Genomic DNA, 26,293 nt, shown 5'->3' on the forward strand with positions numbered 1-26,293 from the left:
TTGAACCCCTTAACAACTGCTGTTAAGCATTTAAACGGCCTTATTCCTTAGGAATAAGGGAACAGCGCCCCTCAGAGTCCGAAAACCTCCTAGGAAAACATGATCAAGGCCGGTCTTTCCACTTTTAAAATTATTTCTCTCTCTCTTCTGACATGATATATATGTTAGAAGAGAAAACTGATGTCCCCAAGCCCCTCTCTGCACCTCCGCCACCCCCCGGCCCTCCGCTTCCTCTTCTTGAAAAAAAATGGAGGGCACATGCGCAGTGCGCCCGCCGAGATCTGCCGCCCAGCACCTGGCAACAGCAGGGAATTTTTCTACTGGTTCCTGACTTGATCACTTTGATAGACTCTATCACAGTGATCAAAAGCCAATAATTAGTAAATCATTGCTCCATGTCACCTCTTAGGTAATTTTTTTTTCTTTTTTTTTATATCTGGTCAGATTTCTAAAATTTGGCCTAATCATTAAGGTCAAAATTAGCTCGGTCACTAAAGGGTGGCCCCAAGAGAGTTTAGGTGAACAATGAGTATTTGATGAGTTTTTATGTTGCAAATATTCTGCATCATTTCTGCCCTATGTAAATAAGGTCACTTGCGTTTTTTTTATTGTGGTTTTATTTTGTTTTTGACCCTGCGTTTTTTGTCTCTTTTGGGTCTTTCAAATTTTAACCCCATACCGACATATGACGCATTGGTATGTCATATACCGGCATGTCTTATGCTGGCTCCCTGACTTTGATGAAGGCTCACAAGTGATAACCTGTTAAATCCCACTGTCAATCTCTGGCAGCAGCATTTACCACATGCCGACAGTACTACGCATTGGTCCACGCTCCCATCGGCGGTGAAGGGTTGACATGACAGCCGAGGGTCTGCAGAAACCCCCCCCTAGCCTGTCATTACAATTCTCCTATGAAAGTTCATGCACAGCTACTATAGCACAAGTGATCGGATGATCGCAGCTTCAAGTCCCTTAAGGGGACTATTAAATCCAGTAAAAAGTGAAAAAAAAAGTTTTTAGGATATGGAAAAAAAATGAAAAGAAACACAAGTTCAAATCAACCCCCTTTTGCCCCATTAAAAATAAAACTATAAAAAAATACACAGATTTGGTATCACTGCATTCAGAAATGTCCGATCTATCAAAATATAAAATAAATTAATCTGATTGGTTAACGTTGTAATGGAAAAAAAAAATCAAAACGCCAGAATTATGCTGTTTTGGCCACCGCAACATTGGAGCAAAATACAATAAAAAGTGATAAAAACATTGTATTTACTCGAAAATGGTATCAGTAAAAACATGTGTTCAGGGGGTAAAAAATAAGCCCTCACCCAGCCCTAGATCTCAAAAATGAAAACATTCCGGGTCTTGGACAAAAGCCAAAAGATTTTTTTCTTGCAAATTTCCCCAAAAATTTTTCACCACTTAAAAAAAAACCCCACTATACATGTTTGTGTTCTGCGCATTCGTACTGGCCTGGGGAATCCTATTGTTTTACAAGATAGTTAACATAGTAAATAAAAAAACTATTGTGAAATTGCACTTTTTTTGCAATTTAAAAGCACTTAGAATTTTTTCCAGTTTTGCAGTACACTAGATGGTGGAATGAATGATGTCACTCAAAAGTACAACTCGTCCCACAAAAAACAAGCCCTCAAATGGCCATATTGATGGAAAAATATAAAAAAAAAGTTATTGGAAGAAGGGGAGGAGAAAACAAAAACGGAAAATGGCCTGGTCGTGAAGGGGTTAAACAAAGCTGCTTTGTTTTTATACTTTTTGGTATTTAGCTTTGACAACACTTTTTTAAAAAAGTCATCTGCGGATTACATGCATTTTTAGTGCATTTCTGCAGAAAGTGAAGATGTTTTTTATCTGCGCATTTATTGCATCTTATTTAGTTCTTATTCTTAAGCAATTCTATGGGGAAAATCCGCACATAAAACTCAGCATACGGGCTAGAGAAATTGATAGGTTGTGGATATCAAACAAAAACACACCATCAAAAACTCTCCAAAACGCATCATGGGAACTTACCCAAAATATAATTTGACATTCATGAGGAACAAACTCCTCTGGTACTGTAATATAACAATATTTCTGTGTATAAGTTTAAAAGTGAATTTATCCTTAATTTTCACAAAGCTGATGTAGGGTGAGAGATTTACCTAATAAATCTCTATTATGTTTGTTATTCCTATTCATCCAAACATATTCTAGACTATAAAGACTGGTTGTAAGTAGAGATGAGCGGTGTTCGACTCGAACTGTTCGCCAATCTCGAATTCGAGCTGTTTTGGGCGGTGTTCGAGCCGTTCGGCGAACACGAACGATTTGAAAAAAATTTGGCTGTTCGAGGCTATGTTCGATAACTGTTCGTGCACCAAAATCATAACTGGATTTTTTCTCAGTAATGCTGAAAATTAATGTTAATACGCAGTTTGAGTGTACAGCGGGGCGGGGGGAGGGGCAGGGGATGGATCTCTGCAGGAATAATGAAGATCTCCATTTTTTTTTCTCTTTCCCGCATTTACAGTGGGGAGGTGCAATCTGTCAGCCTATCAGCAGAGCACACACGGAGCGAACTGCTTTTTTTCACACAAGCAAGGGCATGTGTCATTGGCAGTGTATGTCACATGTCCTTGCCCTATAAGACCCAGCCATTTTCCCCTTCGCCACCATTTTCTCACTGCTGCAGCTGCGTGTTAGACGGCACCGCTGTTGCCGTGTGCGCTATACCTTGTTAATTTCAAGCCAATTTTCGCACAAATCTACAGATAACTTGGGAGTAGGGAAAAGTTGTGATTGCAGTCCTTTTAAGGACTAGGTTACAGCATTTCCTACGACTTTTATCAGGCAGGTCTGTGCTCTTAAATAGATAGGTTGGGAGTAAAGACTAACTGTAATTGCAGTCCTTTTCAGGACTAAGTTACATCAGTTCCTATCAGTTTTTGCCAGGCAGGTCTGTGCCAGTGCTGTGCAAGTTTTTTTCACAGCATTTGGCTAAATCTAGCAAAGCTAATCCTTTCTGGCCTCTTGCAGTGTGTGTTAGTCAGTGGAGTAGCCTATCTGTGTTGCAAGCTACACCACCTGTGTATAGAATACCAATTTTTTACTGCACCTAGTGAAGTAAAACCTTTTGGGCATAGCATCATTCTATTACTCCATCTATACTAACCTCCACCAGGTTGCAAATTGAATATAATTTTTTTCTGCATCTAGCTCTGAAAAAATATTTGGGCTTCTAGCAGTGTGTGGGACTTGGTCTATTAGTCCATCTATACTGACCTCCATCAGGTTGCAAATTAAAAATAATTTTTTTCTGCATCTAGCTCAGAAAAAATATTTGGGCTTCCAGCAGTGTGTGGGACTTGTTCTATTAGTCCATCTATACTGACCTCCATCAGGTTGCAAATTCAATATAATTTTTTTCTGCATCTAGCTCTGAAAAAATATTTGGCCTTCCAGCAGTGTGTGGGACTTGGTCTATTAGTCCATCTATACTGACCTCCATCAGGTTGCAAATTAAAAATATTTTTTATCTGCATCTAGCTCTGAAAAAATATTTGGGCTTCTAGCAGTGTGTGGGACTTGTTCTATTAGTCCATCTATACTGACCTCCATCAGGTGGCAAATTAAAAATAATTTTTTTCTGCATCTAGCTCTGAAAAAATATTTGGGCTTCTAGCAGTGTGTGGGACTTGGTCTATTAGTCCATCTATACTGACCTCCATCAGGTTGCAAATTAAAAATATTTTTTATCTGCATCTAGCTCTGAAAAAATATTTGGGCTTCTAGCAGTGTGTGGGACTTGTTCTATTAGTCCATCTATACTGACCTCCATCAGGTGGCAAATTAAAAATAATTTTTTTCTGCATCTAGCTCTGAAAAAATATTTGGGCTTCTAGCAGTGTGTGGGACTTGGTCTATTAGTCCATCTATACTGACCTCCATCAGGTTGCAAATTAAAAATAATTTTTATCTGCATCTAGCTCTGAAAAAATATTTCAGCTTCTGGCAGTGTGTGGGACTTGTTCTATTAGTCCATCTATACTGACCTCCATCAGGTTGCAAATTCAATATAATTTTTTTCTGCATCTAGCTCTGAAAAAATATTTGGGCTTCTAGCAGTGTGTGGGACTTGGTCTATTAGTCCATCTATACTGACCTCCATCGGGTTGCAAATTGAATATAATTTGTTTCAGCATCTAGCTCTGAAAAAATATTTGGGCTTCTAGCAGTGTGTGGGACTTGGTCTATTAGTCCATCTATACTGAGCTCCATCAGGTTGCAAATTGAATATAATTTTTTTCTGCATCTAGCTCTGAAAAAATATTTGGGCTTCTAGCAGTGTGTGGGACTTGTTCTATTAGTCCATCTATACTGACCTCCATCAGGTTGCAAATTGAATATAATTTTTATCTGCATCTAGCTCTGAAAAAATATTTGGGCTTCTATTAGTGTGTGGGACTTGTTCTATTAGTCCATCTATACTGACCTCCATCAGGTTGCAAATTCAATATCATTTTTATCTGCATCTAACCTAGCCAATACTTTTGGCCTAATACCACAGTTTGGCCACTCAGTTCTGCTCGGTTCCCATCCATTGTTTTTTTGTGCAAACTCCTCCAGAGTTGTGAATAAGTAAACCAACAAAATGAGTGGAAAAAGGCCTGCTGCTGGTGGAAAGGGGAATAGGCGTGTTGGGAAGGGGAAAAAAGGTGGTGTCCGTGGGGTAGGTGTTAAAGCAACAGTAACATCTGCAGAAGAAAGACCATCTTCCAGCCACACTAAAATGTCTACTTCTTTTAGCGGACAATGTGATAAGATCCCTTTCTTACGGCCAGGCCAATCGCTACAAATTCCAGATGAGGCACAAAAACAGCAGGTGCTTCAACGGATATCAAGTGCTCCTTTAAGTGTGCTCTCCTCCACCTCAACTTCAACATCACAAATACTCCAGTCCTCAGAGGTGTCACCCCAATCGCACTTGCTTCCTCACAGCTCCCAAATCTCCAGCTGCCTGTCTGAGTATGGGGTAGAACAGATGGTTGAGTCTGCAGAGATGTATTCTCATACTATAGCCTGGGAATCAGAGGTCGGCTCCAGAGCTTCTGTGAATCCAGAGGAGGAAATGATCTGCACTGATGCCCAGAATCTTTATGAGTCGGATCCAGGACCAGAAGCAGAAGGTTCTGACCATAATGTAGACCCTCATTCCCAAACTGTAACTCCGGTTGGTGGAGACAATGAGGAAGATGATGATGAGACTCAAATACCTGATTGGAGCGACAACTTTAGTTTTTTGTCAGGGCAGGAACAGGTTGGCTCTGAAGACGACGGGTGTGATAACACACAGGGTGATGATGATGAGGTTGGAGATCCCACTTACTGTCAACCCACAGTCAGCCAAGAGATGAGGTCAGCAGAGGAGGTTGAGGAGGATGCTAGTGACGACGAGGTCAGGTTGCGCCTTACTGGACAGAGACATAGTACTGGAAGCACGTCAACAACTGCATCCTCAAACACAACTATGCCTCTGACCACAAGTTGTGGTGGCTCTTCAGGTCGCATGGGTGCTAAGCCTTGCATAGCCTGGGCATTTTTTCAGATCGATAAAGATGACCCAACTCGTGTTATCTGTAACATTTGTCAGCAAAAGCTAAGTAGAGGCCAAAAATACATAGTTTGAGTACTTCATGCATGAACAGGCACATGGACATGAAGCATAAGTTGCAGTGGGAAGCTCACTGTGCTACAATGCGGCCTAGCCGGCCGGGTCAGCCACCGTCTGCCACATCTTGTGCATCCGCGGCCTCTTCATCCTCTGTGACTGGGGGGACAGCAGTCACACCTGTTTTGGGACGCAAACCTGCCACCTCTTTACCCGCAACAGCCAGCGTGATTGGCAGGTCATCATTTTCTTTGGAGGTGGTAACACCAGCTGGTGTTGAGCGCTGTCCGACATCGATAGCACCACGTTTGGATCAAGGCAACCTAACATGTCCGCCTGCATCTTCCTCACAGACCGGCAGTTTGCCGGGGACACTCTTATCAACCCCGTCTAAGCACAACAGCCCTGCCCTCGGTCCCTCAGATGTGGACAAGTAAAAGACCATTTCCTCCTAGCCATGAGAAAGCTAAGAGGTTGAATTTCACCATCTGCAAGCTCTTGGCTACAGAAATGCTGCCTTTCCGCCTGGTGGACACAGAGGATTTTCGAGACCTTATGTCCGTCGCAGTGCCCCAGTACCAGATGTCCAGTCGGCACTACTTCTCAAAGAAAGGTGTGCCTGCGCTCCACCAGCATGTCGCACACAACATCGCAGCTTCTTTGAGAAACTCTGTGTGTGACAGGGTGCAGTTCACCACAGACACTTGGACGAGTAGGCATGGACAGGGGCATTACATGTCGCTGACTGGGCACTGGGTAACTATGGTGACAGCAGGACAAGGGGCTGCTGTCCAAGTCTTGCCGTCCCCACGAGTTGTGCGTCAATCCTCTTTATCTCAAAGTTCCTCCACTGCTTCTGCCTCCTCAACCTCCTCTCGGTCCTTCACCTGCACCTAAAGCCTGTCTGGTCATGCCACAAGCTTTCTGACTGCGCAGAAGGGATCCTGCACACCTCCTTACTATGCTGGCAGCAGGGCTCAACGTCATCAGGCGCTTTTTACTTTGAAATGTCTGGGAAATGTGAGTCACACAGCTGAGGAGTTGTGGTCAGCTCTGGAGAACCAATTTCATGAATGGTTGTCTCCACTGGACCTGAAACCAGGGAAGGCCGTGTGCGACAATGCTGCCAACCTGTGTGCGGTCTTTCGCCGGGGCAATGTCACACACGTGCCTTGTATGGCTCACATGTTGAACCTGGTTGTCCAGCAATTTTTAGCCCACTATCCCGGACTTGATGGCCTTCTGCAGAGGGCATGGTCGCTGTGTGCTCACTTCCGCTGTTCGCATCCCGCAGCTCAGCGACTTACATCTCTACAGAAGTCGTTGGGCCTGCCACTTCACCGGCTAAAATGCGATGTGCCTACCCTGTGGAATTCTACTCTGCACATGTTGCAGCGACTGTGGCAGCACCGACAAGCCCTGGTGCAATACGTTCTGACGTATAGCCTGGGCCAACGAGATCCAGAGGTGGGGCAAATCACGCTGGAGGAGTGGTCTCAGATCAGGGACCTATACACCCTTCTGCACAGTTTTGAAATGGCGACGAAGATGTTTACTGCTGACGATGCCATTATCAGCATGACTATTCCGGTGATTTACATGCTGGAGCACATGTTAAACAGAATTCGGAGTCAGGTGGTGGCACAAGAGGAGGTGGAGGAAGTAGAGGAGGAGGAGTTGTATGCGGAAGGGCTAACATCTGCAAGGTCCAGACGGTCGGCAGCACCAAGGCGGCAGGCATGTGAGGGTGGGGGAGATGGCTTTACCAGGGCGCATGGTAGCAGCCAAACTAGTGAGGAAGGTGCCGGAGCCCAGGAAGAAGTGGAGGACGAACTGATGGAAGACTCATCAGATGAGGGAGACCTTGATCACATTTCTGTTGTGCGAGGTTGGGGGGAGAGGACAGAGGAAGGAAGCATTATTGTTACCTCGCCACCAACACAACAGGGACTTGGTGCTCCTGGATGCGCAAGACACATGAGTGCCTTCTTGCTGCACTACCTGCAACATGACCCTCGAATTGTGAGAATTAGAAATAATCCTGACTACTGGGTTGCCACACTGTTATATCCCCGGTACAAAAGAAAATTTTCAGAAATTATTCCTGCCATAGAAAGGGATGCACGCATGCAGGAGTATCAGCAGAGACTGTTGCAGAATCTTACATGTGCTTTTCCACAAAACACCAGTGGTGCACGTAGTGAATCTCACAGTTCCAACTTGCCAACCGTGGGACCGTCGAGTGTTCAGCACTCAAACCGTAGCAGAAACACAGTATCTGCTGGTAACATCAATTTTGCGGAATCATTTCACCACTTTTTTAGCCCATCCTTTGCAAGGCCACAGGAGACAAGAAGTCTGACACATAGTCAACGCCTAGAGACGATGGTACAGGAGTATCTCCAAGTAAACATTGAAGCCATGACTGTGTCACTGGACCCTTGCTCTTTTTGGGCTTCCAATCTGGATAAATGACCGGAGCTCGCCACTTACGCCTTGGAGATCTTGTCATGCCCTGCAGCCAGCGTTCTGTCTGAACGTGTGTTCAGCGCTGCTGGTGGTGTGCTGACAGATAAGCGCACGCGGCTCTCCACTGATAATGTAGACAGACTCACGTTCATAAAGATGAACAAATCATGGATCCGAAACTACTTTTCTACCCGTGTGTCATCCTGGGGAGAGTAAAAGCTTGATGATTGGTTAAAATCACCTCACCAACCGTTTTAAGCTTTCAAATTACTAATCATGTTTATCTGTATCTTGGCTGGAAAATAATTTGGGCTTTGTAGCAGTGTGCAGTACTGATTCTATTAGGCCATCTATACTAAGCTCCACCAGATTTAAAATTACTAATCATGTTTATCTGTATCTTGGCTGGAAAATAATTTGGGCTTTGTAGCAGTGTGCAGTACTGATTCTATTAGGCCATCTATTCTAAGCTCCACCAGATTTAAAATTACTAATCATGTTTATCTGTATCTTGGCTGGAAAATAATTTAGGCTTTGTAGCAGTGTGCAGTACTGATTCTATTAGGCCATCTATACTAAGCTCCACCAGATTTAAAATTAATAATAATTTTTAGCTGCATCTAGCCCGGAAAATAATTTTGGGGCTCCTAGATGTGCAAGACACATGAGTGCCTTCTTGCTGCACTACCTGCAACATGACCCTCAGATTGTCAGAATTCGTAGTAATCCTGACTACTGGGTTGCCACACTCTTAGATCCCCCACACTCTTCGATCAACCTTTTCATTTTAATAAAGAACAAAAAAATGGTCATTTTTGAAATTATAAGCATTAGCAGGTTATTAGAAACTGAAATCAAACAGTTTTCAACTCAAAACTTTATTCTAGGTGATGTTACATTTGCACATAGGACCCCTTGTTCGAAAGGAGCTTCTGAACTCTCTCGTCCATTGAATTTGTCAGGTTTTGGATTGTTTCTGCTTCAATTGTTTTGCATGAGGACAGAATACCCTCCCAGAGCTGTTGCTTAGATGTGAACTGCCTCCCGCCATCATAGACACTCCTTTTGATGATGCTCCAGAGGTTCTGAATGGGGTAGAGGTCAGGGGAGCATGGGGGTCACACCATAAGTTTGTCCCCTTTTATGCCCATATCAGCCAGAGATGCAGATGTGTTATGTGCAGCATGAGACGGTGCATTATCATGCATGAAAATGATCTTGCTGTGGAATACACGGTTCTTCTTCTTGAACCATGGCAGGAAGTGCTGTTTGAGAAACTCCACATACATTATGGAGTTCATCTTTACCCCTTCAGGGATCCTAAAGGGGCCGACAATCTCTCTCCCCATGATTCCAGCCCAAAACATTACTCCACCTCCTCCTTGTTGGCGCTGTAGCCGTGTTTGCGTGGGGTGTCCATCAACCAGCCATCCTCAACTCCATCCATCTGGACCATCGAGCGTTGCACGGCACTCATCCGTGAACAAAACAGTTTTGAAGTCAGTCTTCATGTATTGTTTGGCCCACTGGAGCTGTTTCTGCTTTTGTGCAGTGGATAGAGGAGGTCGACAGGATGGCTTAAGCACAGCTACAAACCTCTGAAGGACCCTGCATCTTGTTTTTCGGGGGACGTTGGAGGCACCAGCAGCTTCAAAAACTTGTCTGCTGCTATGACAAGGCTTTTTTGCTGCTGCTCTTTTAACCTGATGTAATTGCCTGTAGGAAAGAGTCCTCAATTTGCCCTTATCAGCACGCACACGTGTGTACTGTGAATCAGCTACATACTTCTTGATTGCCAAGACACTTCATCCTGATCATCGCACAATGTTGATTGTAGTCATGCCTTGACCTAAACACTCCACAATTTGTTGCTTCTCAGCAGCCGACACATCCTTTTTCTTTCCTATTTTGGCAGAAAATGTAGGCTGCTTAATAATGTGAGACAGCCTTCTTAAGTAGTCTTGCCTTTCATTGGACACACCTGCCAAACTAATAAGCACAGGTGTCTGCAATTGCTTACAGTGATATAAAGAGCCCTGACACACATCACCATCAATGAGTTTAACTGACAAACAAACAAATTCTTCCCTTATCACTCCTAAACACTTTTTGCATAATAATTTGGAACACAGTGTACATGTGCTTTTCCACAAAACACCAGTGGTTCACGTAGTGAATCTTACAGTTCTAACTTGCCAACCGTGGTCTGTATGGAGTTGTTCAATAAAGGGCCCAAAATTAAGATAACATAGATGGGAGAGGTCTCTATGAATAGGAATTCCTAAGTATTTGATACCCTGTGAGGGCCAGGCAAAGGGAAAGTTGGACTGGATGGAATCCTGTACGGATTTGGGGAGGGAGACATCGAGGGCCTCAGACTTCGCTGCAATGATTTTAAAATTTGACCATGTAACAAAGTGATCTAATTCAGCCATAACAGCAGGGATGGATATATGTGATTGAGTGATATATACTAGGACATCAGCAGCAAATAGAGAGCACTTGTACTCGGTGCCTCCCACCTCAATCCACCTAATATTGGGGTTATGGCGAATTGAGAGCAGGTGCTCCGTCACTAGGATGTATAAGAGAGGGGACAGAGGTGATTATGAAAGGTGATGAAAATGTTATGACGCGCCCCCTGGGCCTTGGGACACCCGGAGCCGGACCCTTTTTGGTGGATGCTGGTGGTTGTAGTCTCAGTGGCAGCGACCCGGTTCCGTGGCTCAGGGTGGTCAAACCAGTGGCGGAACTATTTATATGGTTTTGATGTTCAAATGTCCGACTACGCCACCCATGGATTGCGGTCAGAGTGAACCGCCGCTGCAGGGCAGACCGCTCAGGCTGGTGTTGTGGGTGCAGCAGAGCGTAGTATAACTCCCCAAGGGAGGAGTATAGCCTCAGGGCAGTGTATGCGGAGGATGGGGTGATGGTGCAGGGCAGCAGCAGTAACGACACGGAGTCAGTGATACAGTCCAGGGCCTTTACTCACAGTTCTTATTATCCAGACCACTTCTGCAGGTAACGGCTGCCCACGTCGTACTGTGCTCACCAGGTGAGGGGCTCACACAACTCCCAGATAACTTTGGAGCGCTTCACAGGACCCCCTTTGTGTCTCCTTTGTCTGGCCTTTCTTACCAACGCTTCTGTCCGGCTGCCTCGGGCCTCCTCTTGGTAAACTTGGCGCCAGTTTCCCTGACCCTGTGTGGTGCCTTCCTAGCGGGTGTAGCGAGGCGCTGCGCCACATAAAATGTCACAGCCTCCGGTTTCTAGCTGAGGGTCGTTTCCCGCCTCCACTAGTTTCGGGGACCGGTCTCCCCCTTTGGCCTGACCCCTCCACGCAGGTGGATTCGGGCGTGCGGTGGCAACTCGCCCGTCCGCACCCCTGGGATCCCTTCGTTCCTCGTTCCTGGAGCCTTCTCCGCTCCTCTTCCTTCCTTCTCCCTCTTCCAGGCCTGGGCCTCTGTTACTAGGCCCGCCTCCGGAGCAGAGCTCATGCAGAGCCCCTGCTCCCTGTCACTTCTGCTCAGACTTCTCTGCACTGAACTAAGATGGTGCCCACCTTTCATACTTCCTTCTCAATGCACCCAGGAACTGCTTCCTCCCTGCTCCTGCACTACAGGGTTCCGCTTCCTCAGTGTTCCCTCCCCCCACTCCATCCAGGGACAGGGACTGTCTTGCCCATCTCAGGGGCATATTGGTCGCTCTGCCCCACGGCAATGTGGTGTAATGCATGCAGGTGTCGGGGTCCTGATCCACACTCCATCCTTACCTGAGAGTGAGATATCACACCTCTGGGTGAGGTGCAATACCTCTGTAGCAACCGAGCCCTCAGGGTGCTACAGTTCCATTTATCTTCAGCCTAGGTGACGTATTGCGATACAGGGCCGTGATTTTGGCTATAAAAGGGACCCCTAGACCCCTACCCCAAGCTTTTTAAGAGAATAATATATGGCGTGCCAGGAGACTCTATGGAATGTTTTCTCAGCATCCAACGAGAGTATCTAATTACAAATTTTTAACTGCATCTAGCCCAGGAAATACTTTGTGCCTAGTAGTAGTGTCTGCTAGTCAGCGGATTATCCCAGCTTTTAAGCAAGCTACACCACCTGTAGTTTGGACACTTAATTTTTTCAAAGGAAATGCTTCGGGACCCCGGGATACTCAGTGAAGAGCATCAGGAGGCACCCCAAGGCATCGGGGCTGGGACTGGCGGTAGGACGCTTTGCGGTGGACCGCCGAGCTCGATCCTTATAAAAGCTTTTTAACTGCAGCAGCTTTAGTGGATGCTAATGGAGCTGGAATTACGCGGCTGTTGGCATGAGACTTGCCCTCCAATAGATCCTTGTAAAAGGATTTAAAGTGTATTCATTAAAATTAGAGAGACAATTTAAATTAAAAAGCTTAGACCTGCCTCCACCACAGGGGGGCTCGTTCGACCCACCAGCGGACAGGCACCAGTATTGGGAGAGGGGGGCTGGCCGTCAGGGTCCACCGTGGCTCTGGCACAAACCCGGCGACACGGAGGTGGCACGGGCAGAAACCGACTGGCCGTGTCGGCTTCTCACTTTTTGGATTTTAGAAGGGCATGACATGCCTATATCTGTGTCTCCCCCTCCGTTTACTCCTCCACCTCTTTTCTTTTCGCATGACTATATGTACTTGTCACTTTTCCATGTGTTAGTTATGTCTTCTGAGCAGTTTGTCAGCTTTTGGACACCTTTGAAGGTGTTTTCTATGTGTTTATATGTGTTTTTGTTTGCCTGCCATTGGTTTTAACGGTGTTCGAAGGTGTTCGACGAACAGTTCGGCGAACACAAGGGTGTTCGACGAACCGAACTCGAACACTACGGGGGTGGCTCAACACTAGTTGTAAGTAGCAGGAGATCTCACTAGCTAGAGATAGATTGCAGAGAACAATGAGCAAAAATGTCAGCCCCCACATGTGCAAAGCTGATAGAGACAAACCCCAAAAGACTTTCAGCAGGAATTGGAGCAAAAGGTGGTCCTACAAAGTATTCACTCGGGGGCTGAATACAAATGCACGTCACAATTTTCAGATTTATATTTTTAAGATAATTAGAAACCCATGTATCATTTCCTTTATACTTCACAGATACATGCTACTTTGTTGAAATAAAATCATCAGAATAGAAAACATTATGTGTTTACACGTGTGTCACATAAAGGTCCATATGCCTGAAGAACCAGTCCTAATGACTCGACTACGCACTCAAAATAAGGAATATTATACTAGAAACAAAAGAGCCAAGTAGCACAGCAATAAAAGTAAATACAACTTTATTATTTCATCAGTAAAGGGTATGCAATCACATGTAATACAAATATAAGGACAAGATGATTAGTAGATAGACTCAAGTATACAGGGTATGGGGTCCACAGATACAGTTGTGCTCAAAAGTTTACATACCTCGGCAGAATTTTTCCTTTCTTGGCCTGGTTTCATTGAATATGAATGATAACAAAAAAACTTTTTCTCCACTCATGGTTATTGGTTGGGTGAAGCCATTTATTGTCAAACTACTATGTTTTCTCTTTTTAAATCTTAATGACAACCAAAAACATCCAAATGACCCTGATCAAAAGTTCACATACCCCAGTTCTTAATACCGTGTATTGCCCCCTCTAACATCAATGACAGCTTGAAGTCTTTTGTGGTGGATGTGGATGAGGTTCTTTACTTTCTCAGATGGTAAAGCTGCCCATTCTTCTTGGTAAAAAGCCTCCAGTTCCTGTAAGTTCCTGGGCTGTCTAGCATGAACTGCATGCTTGAGATCTCCCCAGAGTGGCTCAATGATATTGAGGTCAGGAGACTGAGGATCGCCACTCCAGAACCTTCACTTTGTTCTGCTGTAGCCAATGACAGGTCGACTTGGCCTTGTGTTTTGGATCGTTGTCATGTTGGAATGTCCAAGTACGTCCCATGCGCAGCTTCCGGGCTGATGAGTGCAAATTTGCCTTCAGTATTTGCTGAAAACGTAATGCATTCATCTTTCCTTAAACTTTTGCCAAGTTTCATGTGCCTTTGCAGCTCACACATCCCCATAACATCAGCAGTCCACCTTTGTGCTTTACTGTAGGAATGGTGTTCCTTTCATCATAGGCCTTGTTGACCTCTCCAAATGTAAAGTTTATGGTTGTGGCCAGAAAGTTACATTTTGGTCTCATCACTCCAAATTACCTTGCTCCAGAAGTTTTGAGGCTTGTCTGTGCTGTTTGGCATATTGTAGACTAGATACTTCATGGCATTTGCGCAGTAATGGCTTTCTTCTTGCGACTCGACCATGCAGCCCATTGTTCTTCAAGTGCCTCCTTATTGTGCATTTTGAAACAGCCACACGGCTAGTTTTCAGAGAGTCTTGAATTTCAGCTGATGTTATTTGTGTGTTTTTCTTTGCATACCGAACAATTTTCCTGGCAGCTGTGGCCAAAATTTTTGCTGGTCTACCTGCCCGTGGTTTGGTTTTCACAGAGCCACTGATTTTCTATTTGTTAATCACAGTTTGAATGCTGCTGACTGGCATTATCAATTCCTTGGATATTTTTTGTATCCCTTTCCTGTGTTATACAGTTCAACTACCTGTTCCCGTAGATTTGTTGACAATCCTTTAGCTTTCCCCATGACTCACAATCCAGAAACATCAGTGGCTGGAAGAAAGATGCAAGCGTCTGTCTGGATCCTAGAAACTCACTCAGCTTTTATGCACACACACTGATTACAAGCAAACAGGTCACAGGAATTTGTGTCACATTCTGTGCATGGTTTCAGGCCAAAATCACCAGGGTATGTGAACTTTTGACCAGGGTCATTTGGATGTTTTTGTTTTTCATTAAGATTTAAAAGGAGAAACACAGTAGTTTAATAATAAATGGCTTCACCCAACCAATAACCATGAGTGGAGAAAAAGTTTTTTTGTTATCATTTGTATTTACTGAAACAAGGCCAAGAAAGGAAAAAATCTGCTGGGGTATGTAAACTTTTGAGCACAACTGTAACAATAAGGACAGGGGCAGTGAGTCAACTGAAAGTGCTAGTGCATGGATAATTGTTGGCATATATAAAGTATATATATAGTACAACTGAATTCATAATACCAACGCATCGGTAGTAAAAGACACTAAGTAAAACCCTCCTTGACTTCTGCATGGTAGCATAACGGAGTAATTTAGTGTGTCTATACAACAACCATGTGTAACGTCGGCGTCCCTGCCTCCTGCTAGGCAGGGACGCCGTTCCCCTCACCTCTCCGTTCCGTGCCTGGCTTCTTCCTCCCGCTCTGCTGGCGGCGCGCGCTGCTTCCTGGCCCCTGTGCTTAGGGCGCGTGCGCGCTCCCCCTCTCTTAAAGGGGCCGCGCGCGTCGTCCTAAGGAGTCCCCGGCCAATGGCCGGAGGACCTCACCATATATAAGGCACCTCCTCCAAAATGGAGGTGCCCGAGCAATGTTGTTGCAAAGCCTTTCAACTCTGCTTCAGCCCTCAGGTCCCGTTACCAGTTACCTGCCAGTCACCTGCCAGATTCCTGCTTGATACCTGCCTGATATCTGCTTACCTGCTTGCTATCCTGTGGTTCGACAGTCTGCCTACCAGCACCTGCCAGTCTGTCTATGGATCAGTCCGCCTGCGGACCAGGAAGTACCTGCCAGATACCTGCCTGCCTGTCCAGAGACTCTTACTCGCTCACCTGGGAGCGCTTATCTGCTATCTACCTGCTAGCCTACCTGGAGGCTTAGCCGTCACTCGCTGTGACCACCTGCCTGTCTAGAGACTCTTGCCCGCTCACCTGGGAGCGCTCACCTGCTATCTGCCTGCTAGCCTACCTGGAGGCTCTGCCGTCACGTGCCGTGACCACCTGCCTGTCCAGAGACTCTTGCCCGCTCACCTGGGAGCGCTCACCTGCTACCTGCCTGCTAGCCTACCTGGAGGCCCTGCCGTCACTTGCCGTGACCACCTGCCTGTCCAGAGACTCTTGCCCGCTCACCTGGGAGCGCTCACCTGCTACCTGCCTGCTAGCCTATCTAGAGACTCTTCCCTGCTGTCACTTGCCATGACCACCTGCCCGTCTAGAGACTCTTTCCCTGCTGTCACTTGCCGTGACCATCCGCCTGTCAAGAGACTGTCCCTGTCACTTGCCGTGACTTCCTGCCCCTTCTACCCAGAGACTGTCCCTGTCACTTGCCGTGACTACCTGCCCGCCTTCCCTGGGAGCCACCCGCTTCCTTACAAGGACTGCCCCTTTGTATAGTTGCTCAGAGGTTCCACCTCCCAGACCCGTTACAGCTTGCTCGGGCCATGGAACCCGGTGGCACCCAAGCTCCCTCACTCTCGGACCTATGCCATGAAGTGTCCCATCAGAGGTCCCAACAGGAGTCCATCCTGAGCCACCTGCGTAGTGTTAACTACCGTCTGGACACACTGACTACATCTTCGGGACCGGCTTCCAGTCGCACGACTCCTACCCCGGCAGCACCGCTGCCCATCAATTCCATGGCATCTGTTCCCGGTACCCCGCCTCGTTTTGGCGGAGATCCCGGTCAGGCACGGGGCTTCATTAACCTGTGCACTCTGCACTTCGAACTGTTGGCACACCAGTTTTCCACCGACCGAGCCAAGTAGCCTTCATCATGTCCCATCTCACGGGGGAGGCGCTGGCTTGGCTAAATCCTCTATGGGAGAGAGGAGACCCCCTGGCGTCCAATCTGCCAGCCTGTCACTCGGCTTTCCGGAAGCTCTTCGACGAACCAGGACGGAGGACCTCATCCGCCTCATCTCTGCTACGCTTCCGCCAAGGAAGTCTCACCGTGGGCTAATATGCCATACGGTTCCGTACCCTTGCTTCGGAGCTTGCCTGGGATAATGACGCCCTGGTGTCCGTCTTCTGGGAGGGTCTGTCCGGCCATATTAAAGATGAACTCGCCGGTCGGGACATTCCTACCACTCTCGACGACTTAATTACACTTGCCACCCGGATTGACATCCGGTTCCAGGAGAGCACCAAAGAGGTCACCCGTGAGAGGAGGTTTCCACGCCTTGCCCCTACCTTCCAGAGATCCGTCACTTCCTCCGTTACTCCTCCGGCGCACTCACCCGAGCCTATGCAGGTTGACCAGACCAAGATGGTCAAGACCCGTCAAGAATTACGCCGTGCCGAGGGGAGCTGCTTCTACTGTGGCAGTAAGGAGCACCGGATCCGTTCCTGCCCGGAGAGGTCGGGAAATGCCTGTGTCTAGGATCGCTCAGAGAGGTCACCCTAGACAGAAATAAACCCTCTCCATCTCTAATGCTGTCGGTCTCTATCATCTGCGGGGAGAACCGTTATTTTGAACTGGCTCAACTTGACTCTGGAGCTGCCGGAAATCTCATTTCTCAGTCCCTGGTAGAGAAATACCGCATTCCCACCAAACCTCTGGCTGTACCCTTATCTGTCGCCGCCGTGGATGGGGGCCTCTTACCACATCCCATCCAACTCATCACTGAATCCATAACTCTGCAGGTGGGAATGCTGCACTCTGAGAGCATCTGCTTCCATGTTCTGCCTGGACTCTCTCACGTCCTCTTGCTAGGCCTACCTTGGCTCCAGAAACACGCACCCGTGCTTGATTGGCAGACCGGAGAAGTTCTTCGCTGGGGACAGGACTGCCATAAGACTTGTTTAGTTCCCATTCATCCTGCTCGTCCTTCTCCTACCCCAGCCAATCTACCCGGCCTACCGGCTCCCTATTGGTCTTTTGCGGACGTCTTTAATAAAAGAGAAGCAGAGACATTACCCCCTCATAGACCATACGACTGCCCAATTGACCTGATGCCCGGCGCTACTCCTCCCCGTGGGCGTATTTACCCTTTGTCCGCTGCCGAGACCCGGTCCATGTCTGAATATATTGAGGAGAATCTGGCCCGGGGATTTATCCGGAAATCTACCTCCCCGGCGGGAGCAGGCTTCTTCTTCGTCAAAAAGAAGGACGGCTCACTCCGTCCCTGTATAGACTATAGAGGCCTTAACCAGATCACAGTGAAGAATAAATACCCCCTTCCGCTCATTCCTGAATTATTTGACCGTCTGAGGGGGGCTAGAATCTTCATCAAGCTGGACCTCCGTGGGGCGTATAATCTGGTCCGTATCCGTCAGGGGGATGAATGGAAGACGGCATTCAACACCCGGGATGGCCACTATGAATATCTTGTAATGCCCTTCGGTCTCTGTAACGCTCCCGCCGTCTTTCAAGAATTGGTCAATGACATCTTCCGTGACCTTCACTACTCCTGCGTGGTGGTGTACCTGGACGACATCTTGGTCTTCTCTCCGGATCTTCTCACTCACCGGAGGGACGTTCGTCAGGTCCTGCTCAGGCTCAGGCAGAACCACCTCTACGCTAAATATGAGAAGTGCCTCTTTGAGCAGTCCTCGCTTCCGTTTCTGGGCTACATAATTTCTCAGACCGGCCTACAAATGGACCCTGAGAAACTGTCTGCCATCGAGAAGTGGCCCCGACCAGAGGGGTTGAAGGCTATTCAGCGGTTCCTGGGCTTCGCCAACTACTACTGCCTCTTCATTCCGCACTTCTCTTCCCGGACTGCCCCTATCTCTGCGCTCACCCGTAAGGGCGCTAATCCCAGAGAATGGCCGCCCGAAGCAGAGGAGGCCTTCCTTTCCTTAAAACGAGCTTTTTCCTCCGCCCCTGTGCTGCATCGTCCGAACGGCAACAAACAATTCTTTCTAGAAGTCGACGCTTCCTCCTCCGGAGCCGGAGCAGTACTTACCCAAAAGTTGTCTTCCGGAAGAATGGTAACTTGCGGCTTCTTCTCCAAACTCTTCTCCTCTTCTGAGCGCAATTATTCTATAGGAGACCGATAATTGTTGGCCATTAAGCTGGCACTGGAGGAGTGGCATTACCTGCTCGAGGGGGCTCTTCACCCGGTAATAATTTACACGGACCACGAGAACTTGGCTTACCTCCAGAGTGCCCAGAGACTTCACCCGCGCCAAGCCCGGTGGTCCTTGTTCTTCGCCCGCTTTAATTTCATTCTTCATTTTCGCCCGGCTGACAAAAACATCAAAGCTGATGCCTTATCCCGATCCTTTTTGGTCTCTGATCTTGAGGAGGAGCCTAAACATATCATCGACCCTGCCAAAGTAATGTAGGTGGCCCCCGTGAATCGAAATCGTCTTCCACCCGGTAAGACGTTCGTAACTGTTCCTGATCGTGAGAAGGTTCTACACTGGTGACACTCGTCCAAGCTAGCTGGCCACGCTGGTCAGAAAAAGACCCTCCAGCTTATCTCCCGGCATTACTGGTGGCCTACCCTTCACAAGGACGTAATAGCCTTTGTTTCAGCCTGTGTGTCCTGCGCCCGCAACAAGGTTCCGAGACATCTGCCAGCCGGCCGTCTCCTTCCTCTTTCTGTACCTGCTGCCCCATGGCAGCATATAGCTATGGACTTTATAACGGACCTCCCTGTCTCTGCCGGTTGTACGGTCATATGGATGGTCGCTGACCGCTTTTCCAAAATGGCTCACTTTATTCCCCTGCCGGGCCTCCCGTCTGCATCAGAGTTAGCTAAAGACTTTATCCATCATGTCTTCCGTCTTCATGGTCTTCCTCTCCACATCGTATCCGACCGAGGGGTTCAGTTCACCTCTCGTTTTTGGCGAGCCATGTGTAAACTGCTGGGGGTCACCTTGGACTTTTCTTCTGCTTATCACCCACAGTCCAATGGCCAAGTAGAACGGATCAACCAAATTTTAGCCAGTTACCTCCGGCACTTTTTTAATGCTCACCATTCCGACTGGGTGGACCTTTTACCATGGGCCGAATTTTCTTACAATAATCACGAGAGCGAATCTTCCTCCAAATCCCCGTTTTTTGTAGTCTTCGGTCAGCATCCTCGGATCCCGTTTCCCGTCTCCGCCTCGGTGGACAATGCGGCTGCGGAATCTCTCGTTAACGAATTTTCCTCCATTTGGGAAAGTACCAGATCCGCACTTCTTCAGTCATCCGAGCGGATGAAAAAACAGGCTGACAAGAGACGTCTGGATCCACCACAATTCCGTCCTGGAGATAAGGTCTGTCTCTCGTTCAAATATGTCCGGCTCAAGATTCCTTCCTACAAGTTAGGGCCTCGGTTCATCGGCTCACTGGAAGTTATCAAACAAATCAACTCGGTGGCCTATAAATTGAAACTCCCGGCCAATTTGCGGATTCCTAACTCCTTCCATGTATCTCTACTCAAACCCGTGATACTTAACTCTTTTTCCAAGTCTACAGGTAAGCCTCCTCCTCCGGTTTCCGCTGAAAACGAGTTTGAGGAAGATAACATTCTGGCCACAAAAAGGGTAAGAGGAAGAACCTTTTTCTAGTGGATTGGAAGGGGTTTGGTCCTGAGGAGAGAACATGGGAGCCCTGGGAGAACATCCATGCCCCGCTCATCCTTGATAAATTTCTGTCTGGCCTAAAAAAGGGGGGGCCTAAAGGGGGGGGTACTGTAGCGTCGGCGTCCCTGCCTCCTGCTAGGCAGGGACGCTGTTCCCCTTACCGCTCCGTGCCCGGCGTCTTCCACCCGCTCTGCTGGCAGCGCGCGCCCTAAGCACGGAGGCCGGGAAGCAGCGCGCGGGAGAACATCCATGCCCCGCTCATCCTTGATAAATTTCTGTCTGGCCTAAAAAAGGGGGGGCCTAAAGGGGGGGGTACTGTAGCGTCGGCGTCCCTGCCTCCTGTTAGGCAGGGACGCCGTTCCCCTCACCTCTCCGCTCCGTGCCCGGGGTCTTCCTCCCGCTCTGCTGGCAGCGCGCGCTGCTTCCCGGCCTCTGTGCTTAGGGCGCGCGCTCCCCCTCTCTTAAAGGGGCCGCGCACATCGTCCTAAGGAGTCCCCAGCCAATGGCCGGAGGACCTCACCATATATAAGGCACCTCCTCCAAAATGGAGGTGCCCGAGCAATGTTGTTGCAAAGCCTTTCAACTCTGCTTCAGCCCTCAGGTCCCGTTACCAGTTACCTGCCAGTCACCTGCCAGATTCCTGCTTGATACCTGCCTGATACCTGCCTGATATCTGCTTACCTGCTTGCTATCCTGTGGTTCGACAGTCTGCCTACCAGCACCTGCCAGTCTGTCTATGGATCAGTCCGCCTGCGGACCAGGAAGTACCTGCCAGATACCTGCCTGATACCTGCCTGCCTGTCCAGAGACTCTTACTCGCTCATCTGGGAGCGCTTATCTGCTACCTACCTGCTAGCCTACCTGGAGGCTTAGCCGTCACTTGCTGTTACCACCTGCCTGTCCAGAGACTCTTGCCCGCTCACCTGGGAGCGCTCACCTGCTACCTGCCTGCTAGCCTACCTGGAGGCTCTGCCGTCACTTGCCGTGACCACCTGCCTGTCCAGAGACTCTTGCCCGCTTACCTGGGAGCGCTCACCTGCTACCTGCCTGATAGCCTATCTAGAGACTCTTCCCTGCTGTCACTTGCCGTGACCACCTGCCTGTCCAGAGACTCTTGCCCGCTCACCTGGGAGCGCTCACCTGCTACCTGCCTGATAGCCTATCTAGAGACTCTTCCCTGCTGTCACTTGCCGTGACCACCTGCCCGTCTAGAGACTCTTTCCCTGCTGTCACTTGCCGTGCCCATCCGCCTGTCAAGAGACTGTCCCTGTCACTTGCCGTGACTTCCTGCCCCTTCTACCCAGAGACTGTCCCTGTCACTTGCCGTGACTACCTGCCCGCCTTCCCTGGGAGCCACCAGCTTCCTTACAAGGACTGCCCCTTTGTATAGTTGCTCAGAGGTTCCACCTCCCAGACCCATTACACCATGTAATCTAAATATCCAGGTTACACATTCTTACCCATGGTTTCCCCTATGGGACCCCAGACCGCAGCCCCAAAGTGCATTTGGCGTGGGCTTCCTCGGGGGGGCTGTGACCTATTGTGTATCTGTGCTACTCTGTATAATGGCACAGCAGGTCTATGTAACTTCAGCATGATTAACGGCGCATGCGTGAATAGCGCGAGCGCCGAAAATTGCATCACCGCCTGGCTGCCCATGTGATGTGTGGGTCCAGGGGAAATCCCCTGTGATGTCAATAACCCGCACGCGTCACATAATAGGCGTCGTAGGCAATGCTCTGGAACGCATCACATCACAAGCATGCACACAAGCTGGATCGCATAGTATCTTCAAAAAAGGAGGACAACAATGTATAAGGCGGTGTGTGTGAAATCCATCACAATAGAGCTCTGCATGGTAATGTATAGAGATAAATCTCATAATAGTGAACTCTTGAATCAAAGTGACTCCAGTGATAAATGCAAATAAAGTGAAAAAGTGCATAATCAATCAAGGGACATTCTATCTACTAATCATCTGTTTGTATTAGATGTTATTGCCTACCTTTTACTGATGAAATAATAAAGTTGTATTTACTTGTGTTGGTATATCACATTGAATCCCAATAAAGTACCGTACATATATGTTTGTGGGTGTAAGGTGAGAAAATGTGGAAAAGTACACTTGGTATGAATACTTTTTGAAGGCATTGTACATTCTTGTATAGGGCTAAAGCAGATGAAAATACCAAAATCTGATTTATAACCTAATTAATAAAAACTAAGCATATATTCAACATGACAAACACTAAGATAAAGGAGATAAAATGACAAAGATAAATGATGAAGTATTTGTGAAACGTGCGTCGGGTGCGTCGTCCTCTTTATGTCTACATTACAGTATGCAGTATTTGCACCTTATGTGACAATCTTGTGGCTCACCCACCATTTATCTTTGTGTCTCTCATGTTGGATTTATACATGTATTTTACTCTATTTAATAAAAACGGTCTTTTAGAATTTGCATCTATTTTAGTCCTGGCAACTTTTGTAGCGTTAGTTTTCCATTGAGGCATCATTATCAAGTCAGATTTTCACATGCAAGTGCCATCTGTGTTTTTCATGGATAGAACTCATACCAATGATATTCTGATATTCTATGGGGACATGTCCGATTTTTTTCTTCAGACCAAGTGTTCTGTGGAAAATATCGGAGACATGTCTGATTTTGACCCAAGAGTCGAAAAAAAATCAGCAATGCAAGTCAATATGTCCATGAAAAACCTTGGACTGCACTCAGATAACATCCAAAGTGGTCTGATTTTCACGGACTGTCAGAATGGAGAAGGTGTAGAATTTTTTTTTTACATTTCTATACGTATGAGAAAACCAGATGACAACCTAACACTCCGATCAAAGTCTGATTAGAATTATTGGTCTAATTTTCTTCTACGCAAAGAAAAAACAGACGTCTATATGCGGCCTTAGACTACGCCTTTAGAACTTTTCACCCTGTCTGGCTTACAGTCTGTCTTTTTATACTTTTGTACAATTAAAATACTTTAAAAAAAAAAAAGCTCATATCGAAAGTACTTACAGCTGTACACATCATGTAACCAATACCAAAGTCAAAACGGCATTGCTCATTCATAGAATAATGAATCCCAGGCAGCTGAGGAAGTGAAGGCCAGTCATGTGCAAATGGATCATCACGCAGGCAATCATAAGAACTGGGGAAAAAAAGACATACCCAATATCACTATCGTAAAAGGACAATTGTATTATTTGTAATAAATTATTATGTACACTGCTGTAAAAGAGTTCTCCAGGACTAACACTGATGGGTAATGCTCAGAATAGGTTACCCATAGTGGTCCAACCGTTACCGATCAGTAAACTGGTCACATGGGTGAAGCGACTCATACAGGTGGCTTTAGACCTTGTCCTACAGCTGAGCCCTTTCCAAGAGTTGATTCATGAACTGCCAAGGGGATCAAGCTCTGATAAATAGTAACAGTCCAGACTAATCCAGAATTGGAAAAAGAATTGTAAACCGTGACTAGATCAACGTTCAGCTCAATGTTTTCATCCACATCTCAGACGGAGGAGCTACTTCACGTTAAAACAAGCAATGAGTCAACCTCAAAATAGACGGAGCAGGTATATGACTGCACTTTGACAAATATTAGTCAGTGCGCCACCCGTCTGCAGTACGCTGCACACACGAAGAACACCCTAACGGAAAATACATTTGTAGAACGTACAGCAGCTTTAGTCATGAGTCTAAGCTCGGTCTTGCTTCTGTGAGTCTGTTGCATGACCAGGACCGATTTTTATCCACTGCCAGTAAATGATGAAGTTTCCTATTGAATGACAGCAAGCAGAGATCTTGAAAAGTGAAATTAATTATAGTATAGTAATTTGACGAAAACAGTCACTCCTTACTACAGCCCAGCAAGAGACAAAAATGTCAAGTGACGCAGACATAACCTTAAATTGTTGTTGATTCTGACAGATATCAGATGGGCTAGTTGATTAACCTCTTCCTGCCAGAGCCAATGTTTGCTTTTTCATTTTGTCCTCTGCCTATTCCAAGAGCCATAACTTTTTTTAATTTTCCAAATGTATATGATGAAATACACTTTCCTAGGTTAATGATAAAAATGTATACAGTGGGGAAAATAAGTACAGTAGTGTTCAAAATAATAACAGTCCAATATGACTAACCAGATTAATCACTGTTTTTGGTAGAAATTATATTACCACATGTAAAATAATTTACCAGTTGGTGCGGTAGATTGTAAGTAAGCCAACAGACTTAGCATTTACGATCTGCTTGTTTCTGAGTCTGTGTATTTGAATAATTAATTGAAAGGGGGTGTGTTCAAAATAATAGCAGTGTGGAGTTCAATTAGTGAGGTCTATCATTCTGTGAAGAAATAGGTGTAAATCAGGTGGCCCTTATTTAAGGGTGCAGCCATCACATGTTGTACATGCATTTCTCCTTGAAAGCCTGAGAAATATGGGTCGTTTGAGACATTGTTCAGAAGAACAGCGTACTTTGATTAAAAAGTTGATTGGAGAGGGTAAAACTTATAAAGAAGTGCAGACAATGATAGGCTGTTCAGCTGAAATGATCTCCAATGGTTTAAGATGGAAAGCAAAACTAGAGAGACGTGGAAGAAAACGGGAGACTACCATTCGAATGGATCGAAGAATAGCCAGAATCGCAAAGGCTCAGCCAATGATCAGCTCCAGGATGATCAAAGACAGTCTCAAGTTGCTTGTGTGAAGCTAATCTCTTAGCAAGAAGTCCCCGCAGTGTCACACTGTTAAAAAAAACACATGTACTGAAGCAGATACAATTTGCCAAAGAACACATCATCTGGCCTAAAGAAAAACAGGGAAGCATTTTGTGGACTGATGAAAGTAAAATTGTTCTTTTTGGGTCAAAGGGCCACAGACAGTTTGTCAGACGACCACCAAACTCTGCATTAAAGCCACAATACACTCTGAAGACAGTGAAGCATGGTGGTGCAAGCATCATGATATGGGCATGTTTCTCTTACTATGGTGCCGGACCTATTTTGTGCACACCAGGGATCATGGACCAGTTTGCATATATTAAAATACTTGATGAGGTCATGTTGCCTTATGCTGAAAAGGCTATGCCCTTGAAATGGGTGTTTCAACAAGACGACTTAAAAACACCAGTAAATGAGCAAAATCTTGGTTCCAGTCCAACAAAATTGAGGTTATGGAGTAGCCAGCCCAATCCCTGGACCTTAATCCGATAGAACACTTGTGGGGTGACATCAAATAAATGCAGTTTCTGAGGCAAAGCCAACAAATGGCAAAAAATTGTGGGATGTAGTCAAATCATGGAATAACAGTTAACAGGTGCCAGAAGTTGGTTGACTCCATGCAACATAGATGTGAAGCAGTTCTAAAAAATTGTGGGTATACAACTAAATATTAGGTTAGTTATTTGCAGGAATGCAAATCCTCAAAAAAGAAGAGTACATATTGTGAGTTTGTAAAGACAAATACAGACACTCCTATTTTTTTAGAACAGCCCAATGTTCATTTTTTGTTATTTTATGTAAAGTAGTTAAAAATTATATACATTTATCTTCATGTTTGGTATTAGAAAACAGTGTGCAATGTTCCAAATGCATGAAAATAAAAACTAGTACAAAGATTTTGTGCTTAAGGCTATGTGCCCACGATGCAGAAATGCTCCGTATTTTTCCTGAGCGTTTCTGCATCTCCCTGGCAGAAAAAACGCATGCGGATTTTACATGCATTTTTCCTGC

At 46.4% G+C, this 26,293-nt stretch overlaps 1 protein-coding gene across 3 annotated transcripts in view; it reads right to left on the reverse strand.

Moving 5' to 3' along the window:
• Positions 1 to 26,293, reverse strand: part of LOC141164392 (A disintegrin and metalloproteinase with thrombospondin motifs 2-like) — an 837,082-nt gene that overhangs the window by 356,156 nt on the left and 454,633 nt on the right. For all 3 annotated transcript variants that reach the window (XM_073649565.1, XM_073649564.1, XM_073649563.1), the window contains exon 9: positions 23,575 to 23,707. In XM_073649565.1, the coding sequence (XP_073505666.1) occupies positions 23,575 to 23,707 (133 nt within the window). The remainder of the gene's footprint in view (positions 1 to 23,574; positions 23,708 to 26,293) is intronic.

This window comes from Phyllobates terribilis, unplaced genomic scaffold (assembly GCF_046119375.1).
Source record: "Phyllobates terribilis strain yellow unplaced genomic scaffold, ASM4611937v1 Scaffold_10__3_contigs__length_209671492, whole genome shotgun sequence".
Taxonomy (NCBI): domain Eukaryota; kingdom Metazoa; phylum Chordata; class Amphibia; order Anura; family Dendrobatidae; genus Phyllobates; species Phyllobates terribilis.